Genomic DNA, 15176 nt, shown 5'->3' with positions numbered 1-15176 from the left:
CTTTGTAATACTGTCTCCCTCCAATAACGATACTTTATTTTACTATTCATCATTAACCCTGGATGTCACCTTTACGGCTGACCAATGAGGCTCAAAATGGGCCATGCTGATCATTCCAGCAGGTCAGTGACAGCATTCTGATGTCTGGCTGAACAAACAGCCCTGAGTATGATCAACCTGGGATCAAGGCTTCCTTGAGTTTCAATTGGTTGAATTTATATTGATGGTCCATGTGCTTTGTATTTTACAGACTATTCAGTGTTTGGGATTTAACAACTGATAACATCTGGTTTTCTGGATCCTGGTGAGAAAATAAGACTCAAACCCAACATCTTCCCTTAAAAAAATGGATGAACTCAAATGCACCTTTATGGTGCAAATATCAGATGTGTGAAATTCTCAGGTTGGGCCAGAAGGGTTTTAACTGGGATTTTTCTGGGACCAGGACCTGCACAAGATTCTGGAAGGCAGTCTCCCACTGCTTCCACAGAAGTGATGAAATTGTGCAATGCCACAAAGCATCCTTCCGGTTCCTGGGAGCTCTGACGCTGATCTGACTGGCCAGGAAACTCCTCTAAGCTAAGACTAAGGTACCTATGACTAAACTTCGTAGGAAGTGGGACTTTCCACTCTACAGCAGGATGTTTTGCAATTTCAGTGACGCTTTTTGCAACAGGAGCAATTCTGAGGCAGAGAGGTATTGAAAGATAGTGCTTTGTTGCTGCTGAGGCTTTCCTAGGTCAAGAGAGGCTCACAATGCTTTCATTTTTTGCGGTTCCAGTTATTTTTTTCCTTTTTAATATTTATTTATTTGACCACCCCAGGTCCTAGTTGAGGCACGCAGGATCTTCGTTGCCAAGTGCGGGATCCCCAGTTGCGGCATGTAGGGTCTAGTTCCCTGACCAGGGTTCGAACTCAGGCACCCTGCATTGGGAGCTCAGAGTCCCAGCCACTGGACCAGCAGGGAAGTCCCATCCAATGATATATTTTTAAAAATTTATTTATTTATTTATTTACTTTTGCCTGTGCTCGGTCTTTGGTGCTGCTCAGGCTTTTCTCTAGTTGCAAAGAGCGGGGGCTTGCTCACTAGTTGTGATGCGCCAACTTTTCAACACAGTGGCTTCTCTTGTCAGGGAGCACGGGCTCAAGGGCGCCCAAGCATCAGTAGCTGCAGCACATGGACTCAGTATTTGCGGCTCCCGGGCTCTAGAGCACAGGCTCAATAGTTGTGGCACACGAGCTTAGTTGCTCTGCAGTATGTGGGAATCTTCCTGGATCAGGAATTGAACTCGTGTCTCCAGCATCGTCAGGCAGATTCTTTACCACTGAACCACCAGGGAAGTCCCCAGTGATTTTTTTTTTTTTTTAATGAAGAAATGTGAAAATAGCATTATAGTCTTCAGGATGCATTTTAGATGTTTGATTAACAAATGGAGTGTTGATGAGCTCTTCTTTCTGTACATCTGTGACTATACATGTCTGTGTGCTTATTTGGGGACATGACAAATCTAGATCCAGTGGAACTGCTGCCAAGGGTCCAACCTGTGCTGTCAGCCCTGACACTCTGACTTTTTCTCCATTCCTGGTCATCAGGGGTATCACATTCGACAATATTCAAGTTTGCATCATTTGGGGCCTTTAAAATCAATATGTATTACCTTTATAATAAGAAAAAAGATAAGTTAAAAAATCATTTCATAATTAGTTTAGCTTCAAAGCACATATCAATCCTGTCTCCCCAACCCTCATGATAAAAGAGGTTTATGACGTTGAATATAATTAAGTGAAAGTGTTAGTCAGTCAGTCATGTCTGACTCTTTGTGACACATGGACTGTGGCCCACCAGGCTCTTCTGTCCATGGTATTCTCCATTAGAGAATACTAGAGTGGGTAGCCATTCCCTTTTCCAGGGGATCTGAACATAATACATATCTATTATTAAGAGAATAGAAAGCCCTGTTGGGAAGATTGTGGAAGAGTTCCTGTGTTAATCTGAAGTTGAAAATAATGGATCCCACTGTGACCCAAACTCTCCCTCATCCACCAGTATATTGAATTTTAAGGGAGAAATCTGAGACTTTGAGAGGCTAACCATTCAAGTTCAAAGTGAGTTTCCAGGTAATGAACTTCCCTCTGAGAAACATATTGTAGCTGTTGTCTCTGCTGCTGCTGCTAAGTCACTTCAGTCGTGTCCGACTCTGTGCGACCCCATAGATGGCAGCCCACCAGGGTCCCCCATCCCTGGGATTCTCCAGGCAAGAACACTGGAGTGGGTGTTGTCTCTGAGGGTGAACCAACTTCTGGGACAACCTCTGACTCCCTCAGTGGGTGGAAAAAGTGGGAGAGGATGCCAACTCTCCAAAGTGGGGTGTGATGGGTGGTTTTGACCTGTCCCAGGTAATGCATTAAGAGTGTCAGAATAGGTCACCAAATGAGAGCTTCATTTGCATTATGGTAACCTTAAACCAGAGGCTTTATATGTTATAAAGTACTGTGTTTGCTCTTTAGTTGCTAAGTTGTGTCTGACTCTTTTGTGACCCCATGGACTGTAGCCTTGCAGGCTCCTCTGTCCTTGGGATTCTCCAGGCAAGAATACTGGAGTGGGTAGCCATTCCCTTCTCCAGGGGATCGTCCAGACCCAGGGATCAAACAGGGGCCTCCTACACTGCAGGTAGAAGCTTTACCATCTGAGCCACAGGGAAGCCCCATAAAGTGCTATGCTATGCTATGCTAAGTCACTTCAGACGTGTCTGACTCTGTGTGACCCATAGACCGCAGCCCACCAGGCTCCTCTGTCCCTGGGATTCTCCAGGCAAGAACACTGGAGTGGGTTGCCATTTCCTTCTCCAGTGCATGAAAGTGGAAAGCAAAAGTGAATTTGCTCAGTCGTGTCCGACTCTGAGCGACCCCATGGACTGCAGCCCACCAGACTCCTCCATCCATGGGATTTTCCAGGCAAGAGTACTGGAGTGGGGTGCCATTGCCTTCTCCTAAAGTGCTATACACATTATTTATTTTGATTGTTAAATCTAGATGGAGAGTAAGTGGGTATTCATTTTACTCTTTAACTATTTAAGTATTTAAACATTTTGCATGCCGCCCCCCCTGCCCCATGGGGGGCATGTGGAATGGAGGATCTTAGTTCCCCCACTAGGAATGGAACTCGTGAACCCAGCAGTGGAAGCATGGAGTCTTAACCACTGGACCACCAGGGAGGTCCAAACATTTTACAATTTAAAAAATTGGAAAAAATGTTGTTGTTTGTTCTACCAGTATTTATATGGCCCCTATTAGGAGGATGGCCTTGAGCACACAGTCCCTAACCGCCAAAGGCAACTGCTTTCCCTTCCATGCATCCTTTGAGGTTAGGTTTACCTAATTCTGTCTCTGCTTCCACCTCCCACTCCTCATCACTGGCAGAGCTGACCCCTCCTTCTTGGTGCTCTGGTCATTTCATTCCTGCTCCTCACCTTGCATTGAAATGTTGATGAGTTTGGAAGCTGCACGGAGTCGTGAGGCAATATGGGACTCCAAGATCTAGGAGTTGTGTGACCTGGGCAAATTATTCCACTTCTCTGAAATTGTTTTCCTATCTGTCAAATAGGTTGATAATGGAAGTCAACCAGATAATGTTTGCAAGCGCCGCCGGCATCGTGGAAGAAATCCTAGCTTCATTCTCACGCCTAGCACGCCGTGGGCGGTGTCCACGGATGTGGACAGGAGATTCCTGCTGCAGCACTGTCATCACCTTCAGGACCCCTTCGGTCCAAACTCCGCGCTTGCGGCAGGAGCGGTTCGTCTGGAGGAAGAATGGCCCGAGGATAAAGGGGAAGTGTCACCGCAGGGCAACAGCAGGCGGGCAGGCGCTGAGGTTGAAATCCGCTGGGCACACCATCTCTGCCAGGAGCCCGCAGGGCCTACTGGAGGCAGAGAAAGGCCCGACAGGCGCGACTCACCGCTGGGTCTGCCCTCGCAACGCCCGCATTTGTGCGCAAGACGCTCGGAACTACATCCCCCAGGAGGCCCCGGGAGTATGAGGAGTCAATAGGAAGACAGGTGGGCGGGCCCTCCAGCGCCGTGTCTCTTAGCGGGTGCTGGGCCGCCGTGGTGAAGATTGGCGGCCGCAGTGGCCTCTAGCTGCTTCCCGCCTGAGCGGCCGCTTGCCGTGCGCAGAGGAGGCGCGGTCGTAGTGGCTGGTATCCCGGGAGCTACGCGGGCAAGTGGAATTCGCTCGGCCGGCGGCGGCCGGGGACTCGCGGGCTTCGGCGCCACGGGGCTGCGCTGGATCTGTAGGTCCTCAGTCTTTCCGCCCCTGATGGTGCTGTAGATCACTCATGTTTACGGCAAGTATTTACTGAGTGCCTGCTGTGTACCTCTTCCAGTGGCAGGGGCGAGGTGGTCACAGGCAGGCAGCGTCCCTGCCTCGAGGAGCTTATCACCCGGGGAGGAGAGAGGTGTGTAAACGGTAATTTCCAATCCTAGAAAGAGGTGTGAAATAGATTGTTCAGCCCAGCACCAGCACTGCCGACTTCTCGGTTTTCAAATGCTGCCCCTACTAATCCTGATTAGTAGCGATTCTTAAACTTGTCTGTATCGTGATTCCTTTTGAAAAATCTAGTCATATGGCCATGGACCGTTAGGGCAGTGGTTTTTTGGCCGCGCCGCGCGGCTTGCAGCGTCTTAGTTCCCCGACTGGGAATTGAACCCCGGTCTGGTAGTGAAGGAAAACGGAGAAGGAAATGGCAGCCCACTCCAGTATTCTTGCCTGGAAAATTCCATGGACGGAGGAGCCTGGTAGGCTACAGTCCATGGGATCGCAAAGAGTCGGATACGACTGAGCAACTTCACAGTCACAGTCTGGTAGTGAAAGCGCTGAGTCCCAACCAGTGGACTGCCCGGGAATTCCCTTTCGTTTTTCTTGTTTGTGTTTTTCAGGAAAGAAAGAAGAAAAAAAAAGGCACATGCATCTACAGTTACGTATATCACTTCAGGGGCTTCATGGACTTTCTGAAGTCCACCTGCAGAAATCTGCAGGGGGTTCTAGATACAGACACCCCTTCCCCAATGTCAGCTAGAGCAGCCCCTACGTTTTAACTGTTTTACCTTCAAGAAATATTTCCTTTGATCCAAATCTACTGCAGGAGAAAAGTAAAAAAGGGAGCACCCAGGTTGATGGTCTAGCTGTAATTCTAGATCCAACATTCTTTTTTGAAGTCCTTGCCATGAAGTCTACTTCCTAGTCTCAGATAAACATAACTAGACTGAATTCTAGTTAACTAGACTAGCATGGCGGTGTGGGGGGGATCTTCTTATTCAGATCATTCTCATTCTTCTGGAACATTCCCCTGCCTGCTACACTTGCCAGTTAGTTAGAAACTGTAAACAATTTAGATGACTATCACTTGGGGGCTGGCTTAGTAGTAATTTTGGACAATCTGTTCTATGTGCTGTACTGCATCCCTTGAAAGGGCGTGGAGATTTGCAGAAATGGGGCCACCGCCCACTTTTTGACCTTTCTGGTGAGCCTTGGAGCTGTCATGGTGCCTGTGGGTGTGTCATTTAGTTTGCTATGTGTTACAATGAGAACTTCCCAGGTGGTGCAGTGGCAAAGAACTCGCCTGCCAATGCAGGAGATGCAGTTTCAGTCCCTGAGTTGGGAAGATACCCTCGAGGAGGAAATGGCAACCGACTCCAGTATTGTTGCCTGGAGAGAGGAGCCTGGAGGGCTACAGTCCATGGGGTTGCAAAGAGTTGAATATGACTTAGCCACCAAGCATGCCTCCCTTGAAGTATGATGGATTTCCATGTGCTAATGTGCAAGGATGGTCAATATATTAATATATTATTAAATGAGAAGAGCACGTTTACCATGAGATGTGATAGTATAATCCCATGCTTTTAAATAACAGGGGAAAAATTTTTTTTTTCTTGCCTGCGTGGCATGCAGGATCTTAGTTCCCTGACCAGGGATCAACCCTTGCCCCCTGCAGGGGAAGTGTGGAGTATTAACCACTGGATCGCCAGGGAAGTCCTAGGAAGAATAATTTTTAAAATTTGAAAATCTGAAGATAGATTCAAGAAATAATATGGCAACCTCTTGAGAGTAGAATTGGGATTAGGAGGTTGTGCTTTTTACATTTTAAAAATGTTCTCTATGCATTTTTGTGGTTTTCATTGAGGATGTAAACAGTTTATGACACATGGAACATACTCCGTGAATATATTTCCAGTGTAAAACTTAAAAGGCAAAATAGCATGCTCAATCTTAGAGGCAGACTTTCATACTTTGCTCATTATTTTTATAGTAAAAACTGTAAAAAATCTCATTACCTGAAATATTTTTTAACTGGAATGCAGAGGATTAGGAAAGTGGTTTTTAAAAAGCAGATTGTGCCCATAGAGAAACTAATGTGTGAAGTTTTCAAGTAGTACGTGAAGTTTGCCAGTAATGAACACATTGTTCTTGTTGCTTAGTGGCTAAGTCGTGTTTGACTCTCTGTGATCCTATGGACTGTAGCCCGCCAGGCTCCTCTGTCCACGGATTCTCCAAGCAGGAATACTGGAGTGGGTTGCCATTTCCTTCTCCGAGGGATCTTCCCAACTCAGGAGTCGAACTCAAGTCTCCTGCATTGGCAGGCGGATTCTTTACTGCTGAGCCACCAGGGAAGGAAGCACTGCACAGACCTACCTGCAAAGTAGGCGCACACTCAGAAACATACACACAGGGCAGGTATCAAATTAACACAGACTTTTTAACGAGAATCTATAAAGTCTCATACCATCACTCCCCTGAAGATATAGAACTGAAGCTAAAATTTTAAAAATATAGTTGAAATAAGAAAAATGACTGAAAGGCTGTTTGCTCAGGAAAGCCTTAGGACAAGTTTCTTCACCCATAGATCAATATCAAAACTCAGGTGGCATTTCACCTATCCTGTAGAGGGCACCCTCACATGTGAACTCTGCGGCTGCAGCTGGAAGCACAGTGGACACCACCCTACTCCCATCCCCACCCCCAAGAACAGTCCGCCAGCAGCTTTCCTTCTTTGCAGCGCAGGGGCTCTTTCTGTCCGCTTCAGTTATTGCAACACACAGGCCTCAGTGGTTGTGACTTAGTTGCTCCGCGGCATGTGGGATCTTAGTTCCTGAACCAGAGATTGAGCGCGTGTCCCCTGCGTTGGTAGGAGGATTCTTAACCTCTGGACCACAAGGGAGGAACTGGAAGCAGTTCCTAATGCTGCTGAGAGAGGATTTCAGGATGGGTATGCATTTCAGAATTAAAGATCATGGCGTTTCCTGGAGGGCCCTTAGGATGTATTTTTGGGAAACTGTGAAAGTACCTGTAGGCAGAGTATACCATGCCTCACTCCTTACCATACTGTGAGCCCCTTGAGGGTGGATTCAGCAGTCTGTTTCTTGAGTTCCTTGATTTTAGCCTAGATAACATTCTCAACACACTGTGAAAGAATTGCTGCAGATTCTGGAAAGTCACAATTGAAAACATTTTTAAATGGCTTCTGCAGGATTTCTCTGCTTTCAGAAAAGAAACAACATGACATCTTAAGGAAGACTGTCTCAGCTAGAGAAAGGACCTCTTCTAGGTCCTTTTGTCTCCTATCTTTATTACCAGCGTTAATTAGGTAGGCTGCTATTAACAGTTGCTGTACAAAATCTGCACAGGGAATTCCCTGGCAGTCCAGTGGTTAGGACTCCGCACTTTGACTGACGAGGGCTTGGCTGGGCAACTAAGATTCCACAAGCCTCCTGTCCTGGCCTAAAATAAAATCCATATGATAAGGAGGAGGGAGAAGGGTTCAGGATGGGGAACATGTGTATATCTGTGGCGGATTCATGTTGATATGTGGCAAAACCAATACAATATTGTAAAGTTAAAAAATAAAAAAAGTTTAAAAAAAAGATCAGGAAAGAAAAAAAAATCCATATGATAGTTTTTTGTTTTGTTTTGCTTTTAAACCTCTTTGTTTTTTTTGTTTTGTTTTTAAAACTTCTTATTAAGGGAAGAGGAGGTAAAAAACAAAAGCAAACACCCAGGAGGCAGAATTGGAAAGCAATTAAACTCCTCTATCTCACTTCCCCTTCACTTACCACCAAGGATGCTTCTGAAGACACAAGAACACTTGAGCAGTCCAAGACTGTTCTAGATTTGGTCCTAGAGATGGATCCCTTGTTTTCTAGGGCTTTGAGTATAATTAACAAGTTTTATTAAATATAAGTCTGAAGAAAACTGAAATGAACTTTTCAAAGCAGAAATAGAATGAATCTCATTTTCTAATGAATGAAGTAAAAAAAAATTTTTTTTTTTTTTTTTTAAGTACCAAGGATCTTTATTCTTAGGTCTGATATTTAATCTGTGGCTGCAGATAATATGTCACTATTTAGAGGATAAAAGGTCCCATTGTCTTCATTCAAGTCTTCAGCCACAAAGTTACACTTTATTCTCGTACAAGATAAGGGTTGGTAGGGGATTAAGGAGGTACACTGAGGATAAAAGCAAAAGGGAACAAACACTTTTACAAGCATATCGTCCCAGTCACCGTGAAGGTTACGTTTCAGGTTAATTTACAAAAGTAGTGACAGAACCATGATTTCAGTGAAAATCAACACGTTATGCCTTTAAAAAACCAGAAATACTAAGTCAGGCAAGCATGCGAAATTCAGAGTATAAAAAAACAAGGGCTGGCTGCCCAAACAGGTATTTCCCTCAGAAAGAGGGATTTGAAAATGCCGCACAGAACCAAAGGAATTAGAAGCTGAATTAGCACACCCATTTCCTCAGTTTATATATGAGGCAAGTGGGCAGACATTAACTGGTAAAGCTTACTCAGCCAGATTAAGAATGTACAGACATCCAATTCCTGGTGCCATCTGCAACTACATGTATCTAAAATACAAGGAGGTAAATATCCAGAATACATCAAACCCACTGATTTAAAGAAAACATTTCAAGGGAGGGGTGAAGTTGTTGTTATAGCATAGCAGCACATTACACATATTTAAGAGATTAAATGGAAAGAAATAATCTCTTAATGCTCAGTTTTGATCAACACAAGTTTCCAGCCAACTTTCTGATGTAGAGCAAAACAAGTATATTCTTCAGTTTTCTTCTACATTTTTTGGGGGCCTATCTTTCAAAACTGAGCACCGGGTATTTTTAATGTAAGTAATGGGATGTTATATGTACATTCTAATCACACATTTTAAGAATAAACAAAATGCATATTTCAGTAATTCATAGTGTATTTATAAAATGAAAAGCTCTCTATCAAAATACACTTTTCACTGGGAAAAATAAATAAAACAGACAAATGGATCTACACAAAGTAAAAATTAACTTTGGTAGACTTCACTGTGGAGGACAGTCCATAACAAGCTTATCTGCCCTTACTCCCAAGAGCCGATCATCTTCTGAGTTAAGATTTTAAAAATATGTTTTAATTGAGATCATTATGTTGACATTTGTTTCTCATTCCACATCATCTTCAGCCAAGCTCTGAGCACTTACAATTCTCTGACTAATTGTTGGGAGCTTAGTCAGAAGCATCTGGAACACTGGTGGCGGAAGAGTTTGTTGCAATACTTGCAGTAACTGCTGTGGCTGTCCACACACAGCAATCGCATTTGTCAGATGGTCCACACCCTTCTCATATTCACCTTGAGCTAGTAATTCTTCACCAAGCTGTATTTCTTCTAGAAAGAATTTCTGAACGGCTTCAGCATCTTTAAGGTCAGGTAACTTGGAAAGCCCAGCTCTCTCCTTGGCAAGCTTCTGTTTCTTTCTTCGTTCTCGCAGCCTGTTCTTGAAGTTGGGGTCACTCCGTCTCTTGCGGTCGAAGTAAATGCAGTAACCGATGAAAAGGGCCCCGCACACGCCGGCGGCGATGGCGCTGTTCCGGCCCACCATCTTCTCTCCACCGAGGAGCCGGGTCGGCTGCGGCGGGGCCCGCAAAGAAGCCGTTGACCGCGAAGCCTCGGATCCGAGTGCGCGGCTCAGTCCAGACGCCCCCAAATTTTTTTTATATAGAGAAATTTTCTGAAGCAGTTTGAGCAGTTGGCCAACTCTTGGCTCAAAGAGGAAATAATAAAAATGACAGTGATGGGAATTCCCTGGTGGTCCAATGGTTGGGGAACTGAGATTCCACACACCACACAGCCAAAAATAGAATATGAAAACTGCAATGACTATTTTGAAATCATCAATAAAGACATTACTTTATATAGAAATTACGAAATACAACCAGAGCTGCACATGGAGGAAATTGTTGTTGTTGGGTCATTAAGTCGTGTCCAACTCTTTGTGACCCCATGGACTGTAGCACACCAGGCTTCCCTGTTCAGGCACCCCTGTCCTTCACTGTCTTCCAGAGTTTGCTCAAATTCATGTCGGTGATGCCATCAAACCGTCTCATCCTCTGCTGGCCCCATTCTCTTAGAAAAATATTTACAGCCTCAAATGCTTTTATCATAACAAAAGCAATAAAATACATTGATGTTTATTGAAAGTTTATTTTGTATAGAGCCTGAGCTTAAATATATTTCATTAACCTTTATGGTACTTATGAGGTAGGCACTGTTTTTTGCCCTTTTCAGAACACTTAGAAGCAATAAGATATATCCATGCAGTGTTCTATGTTCTTAGTTTCCAAGAGGTATTATTCGATATCTCTCTTGGTTCAAAGCTACAAACATTTAATGTTTAGTATGTATAGGGTACATTACAGGATAAAGAAATGAGTTATTGCTGTTCTCTGTCTTGTAAAACTCTAGTCATGTGTGTGATGTTGATATATGTATATTGGAAGGGCAGGGGAAGATTGTAGTTAATCCTTCTAGTTAAGGAGAACTGTGTTAAGTGCTATAAATGATCTCTAAACAAAGCACTAACACCCAAAAAAGATGTCCTTTTCATTACAGGGGTCTGGAATGCAAAAGTAGGAAGTCAACAGTTACCTGGAGTAACAGGCAAATTTGGCCTTGGAGTACAGAATGAAGCAGGGCAAAGGTTAATAGAGTTCTGCCAAGAGAACGCGCTGGTCATAGCAAACACCTTCTTCCAACAACACAAGAGACAACTCTACACATGGACATCACCAGATGGTCAACACCGAAATCAGATTGATTATATTCTTTGCAGCCAAAGATGAAGAAGCTCTATACAGTCAGCAAAAACAAGACCGGGAGCTGACTGTGGCTTAGATCATGAACTCCTTATTGCCAAATTCAGACTTAAATTGAAGAAAGTGGGGAAAACCACTAGACCATTCAGGTATGACCTAAATCAAATCCCTTATGATTATACAGTGGAAGTGAGAAATAGATTTAAAGGACTAGATCTGATAGACAGAGTGCCTGATGAACTATGGATGGAGGTTCGTGACATTGTACAGGAGACAGGGATCAAGACCATCCCCATGGAAAAGAAATGCAAAAAAGCAAAATGACTGTCTGAGGAGGCCTTACAAATAGCTGTGAAAAGAAGAGAAGTGAAAAGCAAAGGAGAAAAGGAAAGATATAAGCATCTGAATGCAGAGTTCCAAAGAATAGCAAGAAGAGATAAGAAAGCCTTCTTCAGCAATCAATGCAAAGAAATAGAGGAAAACAGCAGAATGGGAAAGACTAGAGATCTCTTCAAGAAAATTAGAGATACCAAGGGAACATTTCATGCAAAGATGGGCTCGATAAAGGACAGAAATGGTATGGACCTAACAGAAGCAGAAGATATTAAGAAGAGGTGGCAAGAATACACAGAAGAACTGTACAAAAAAGAGCTTCATGACCCAGATAATCACGATGGTGTGATCACTGACCTAGAGCCAGACATCCTGGAATGTGAAGTCAAGTGGGCCTTAGAAAGCATCACTATGAACAAAGCTAGTGAAGGTGATGGAATTCCAGTTGAGCTATTTCAAATCCTGAAAGATGATGCTGTGAAAGTGCTGCACTCAATATGCCAGCAAATGTGGAAAACTCAGCAGTGGCCACAGGACTGGAAAAGGTCTGTTTTCATTCCAATCCCAAAGAAAGGCAATGCCAAAGAATGCTCAAACTACCGCACAATTGCACTCATCTCACATGCTAGTAAAGTAATGCTCAAAATTCTCCAAGCCAGGCTTCAGCAGTACATGAGCCGTGAACTTCCAGATGTTCAAGCTGGTTTTAGAAAGGCAGAGAAAAAAAAGAAAAAAGAAAGGCAGAGGAACCAGAGATCAGATTGCCAACATCTGCTGGATCATTGAAAAGGCAAGAGAGTTCCAGAAAAACATCTATTTCTGCTTTATTGACTATGCCAAAGCCTTTGACTGTGTGGATCACAATAAACTGTGGAAAATTCTGAAAGAGATGGGAATACCAGACCACCTTACCTGCCTCTTGAGAAACCTATATGCAGGTCAGGAAGCAACAGTTAGAACTGGACATGGAACAACAGAATGGTTCCAAATAGGAAAAGGAGTACATCAAGGCTGTATATTGTCACCTTGCTTATTTAACTAATATTCAGAGTACATCATGAGAAACGCTGGGTTGGAAGAAACACAAGCTGGAATCAAGATTTCTGGGAGAAATATCAATAACCTCAGATATGCAGATGACACCACCCTTATGGCAGAAAGTGAAGAGGAACTAAAAAGCCTCTTGATGAAAGTGAAAGAGGAGAGTGAAAAAGTTGGCTTAAAGCTCAACATTCAGAAAACGAAGATCATGGCATCCGGTCCCATCACTTCATGGGAAATAGATGGGGAAACAGTGGAAACAGTGTCAGACTTTATTTTTGGGGGCTCCAAAATCACTGCAGATGGTGACTGCAGCCATGAAATTAAAAGACGCTTACTCCTTGGAAGGAGAGTTATGACCAACCTAGATAACATATTGAAAAGCAGAGATATTACCTTGCCAACAAAGTCTGTCTAGTCAAGGCTATGGTTTTTCCAGTGGTCATGTATGGCTGTGAGAGTTGGACTGTGAAGAAAGCTGAGTGCCGAAGAATTGATGCTTTTGAACTGTGGTGTTGGAGAAGACTCTTGAGAGTCCCTTGGACTGCAAGGAGATCCAACCAGTCCATCCTAAAGGAGATCAGTCCTGGGTGTTCATTGGAAGGACTGATGCTGAAGCTGAAACTGCAATACTTTGGCCACCTCATGCGAAGAGTTGACTCATTGGAAAAGACCCTGATGCTGGGAGGGATTGGTGCAGGAGAAGGGGACGACAGAGGATGAGATGGCTGGATGGCATCACTGACTCAATGGACATGAGTTTGGGTGAACTCTGGGAGTTGGTGATGGACAGGGAGGCCTGTCGTGCTGTGATTCATGGGGTTGCAAAGGGTCGGACACTACTGAGCCACTGAACTGAAATGAACTGAACTGAAACAAAGCACTGGCAAAAAGAGAGGGAAAAGGTAGAAGTAGTGACAGAATTCTTGGGTTCTAAAATCACTTGCAGACAGTGACTGCAGCAATGAACTATGAAGACATTTGCTTCTTGGCAGGAAAGCTATGAGGAAACCTAGACAGAGTGTTGAAAAGCAGAGACATTGCTGACAAAGGCCCATATAGTCAAGGGCCTTGGTCTTGATCATAGCCTTAGTCAAGTCTATGGTCTTCCCAGTGGTCACGTACAGTTGTGAGAGCTGGACAATAAAGAAGGTGCAACACCAAAGAATTGATGCTTTCAAACTGTGATGCTGGAGAAGACTCCTGAGAGTCCCTTGGATTGCAAGGTGTTCAAACCAGTCAATCTTAAGGGAAATCAACCCTGAATACTCGTTGGAAGGACTGATGCTGAAGCTGAAATTCCAGTATTTTGGTCATCTGATGCGAACAGTTGACTCATTGGAAAAGTCACTGATGCTGGGAAAGATTGATGGCAGAAGGAGAAGAAGCGTCAGAGGACGAGTTGGCTGGATGGAATCACCAGTGCAACAGACATGAGGTTGGGCAAACTTCAGGAAATGGTGAGGGACGGAGAGGCCTGTCATGCTTCAGTCCATGTGGTCGCAAAGAGTTGGGCACGACTGGGTGACTGAACAACAACAACAACAAACGAAGCGCTAATAGTTCGAGATGAGGCAATGAAGAAGGGAAGACGACCTCAACGGAGACAGGTTACCTTTATTCAGGCAAGGAGGGGCGACAGTTGCTCTAATGACCAGGCTGAGCGCGCGGGATCAGGGAGGCTTCATATTTAAGGGGATGTTTGTGAAAGCGCTACGGAAGATTTGGTCAGGCGGGGCATTCTGAGTAATGTTTAGTTGAGATGGCAGTTTGCGGTTGAACGGGGGTGGGCGGGGGGTCCCCAGGCAGGGGATTGAAAGTCTTGGGCTAGTGCAATCTGCCAGAGTATCAGGGTGGGACTTTAAGTTCAGTTTTGTTTTCCCTGAAGTCAGGTGGTCCAGCATGGGCCTTTGAAGTGGTTATCTCCTTTTTCCAGGCCCGAGGATTCCTTCATTCCAACCTTGAAATCATAAAAAGATGGGGGGAAAGGGCACCATATCTCTCTGGCTACTTCCTGCTGGGTAGGGGTGACGGCTCTGGGTCTGGAATGGAGGCCTGTCCTAGGGCCCAAGGTCTCCTTTTCCTGAGGTTGAGGTGAGGCTCTTGAGAAGGAGAATGGTCTTGACTTGGACTTGAGAGATGGCCCAAATCCGGTCTTGGAGAAACCTTTGAAAGATATTGAAGAGACAGGGTCCAAATAAGAGGAATAAAACAATAAGTACCAGTGGTCCAGAGAAAGGGAGCAACCAAGGGAGCGCCAGTTTGGAGTAGGCTTTGGGGAGTGGAAAGATTTTGTAACTGTTTTTTGCTGCATTTGATTCTGTCTCTTAAGTTCTCTGACCCTTCCCTGGACTATGCACGTTTCATTAACAAAATAGCAGCAGTCATCTCCTAGGAAAAGGCAGGTTCCTCGCTTTCCGCGGTGAGAAGGTCCAGGGCTTGTCTGTTTTGTAGGGCCATAGAAGCTAATGAGCTAATTTGTCTTTGGACTGAAACAAAAGATTCCACACCTGCTCCATATCCTCATTAAGTTCTTGGGACAGCTTGTAGTAGAAATGGGCGGAGGTCGAGATGCCCCCAATCCCTGTGCCCAGGGCTGCTGCTATTGCCAGTCCCAATCAGGAGGGGGGCCACGATAGCTCATTTTTTCCTGTGGGAATGTTCCAC

At 44.6% G+C, this 15176-nt stretch overlaps 1 protein-coding gene and 1 long non-coding RNA gene across 2 annotated transcripts; both read right to left on the bottom strand.

The window, feature by feature from the left end:
* Positions 1–716: 716 nt before the first annotated feature.
* Positions 717–4186, bottom strand: LOC147345539 (uncharacterized). The gene is made up of 2 exons (XR_015154877.1): positions 3471–4186; positions 717–1658 (listed from the first exon to the last, which is right to left on the bottom strand). It is a non-coding gene; the product is annotated as an uncharacterized LOC147345539 (long non-coding RNA).
* A 5054-nt stretch (positions 4187–9240) lies between these two features.
* Positions 9241–10041, bottom strand: LOC147345538 (mitochondrial import receptor subunit TOM20 homolog). The gene has a single exon (XM_086376140.1). The coding sequence runs from the start codon at positions 9920–9922 to the stop codon at positions 9485–9487; it is 438 nt and encodes a 145-aa protein (XP_086232266.1). The 5' UTR covers positions 9923–10041; the 3' UTR covers positions 9241–9484.
* Between the last annotated feature and the right edge of the window lie 5135 nt (positions 10042–15176).

This window comes from Bos grunniens, chromosome 25, assembly GCF_055505025.1.
Source record: "Bos grunniens cultivar Pamir isolate PY7600 chromosome 25, Bosgru_T2T1.0, whole genome shotgun sequence".
In the NCBI taxonomy this organism is placed as follows: domain Eukaryota; kingdom Metazoa; phylum Chordata; class Mammalia; order Artiodactyla; family Bovidae; genus Bos; species Bos grunniens.
The sequence above is the reverse complement of the archived record's forward strand: the minus strand, read 5'-3'. Positions and strand labels throughout refer to the sequence as shown.

Coding starts and splice junctions, on each gene's coding strand:
- LOC147345538 (XM_086376140.1), bottom strand. CDS start 9,922: ATGGTGGGCCGGAACAGCGCCATCGCCGCCGGCGTGTGCGGGGCCCTT.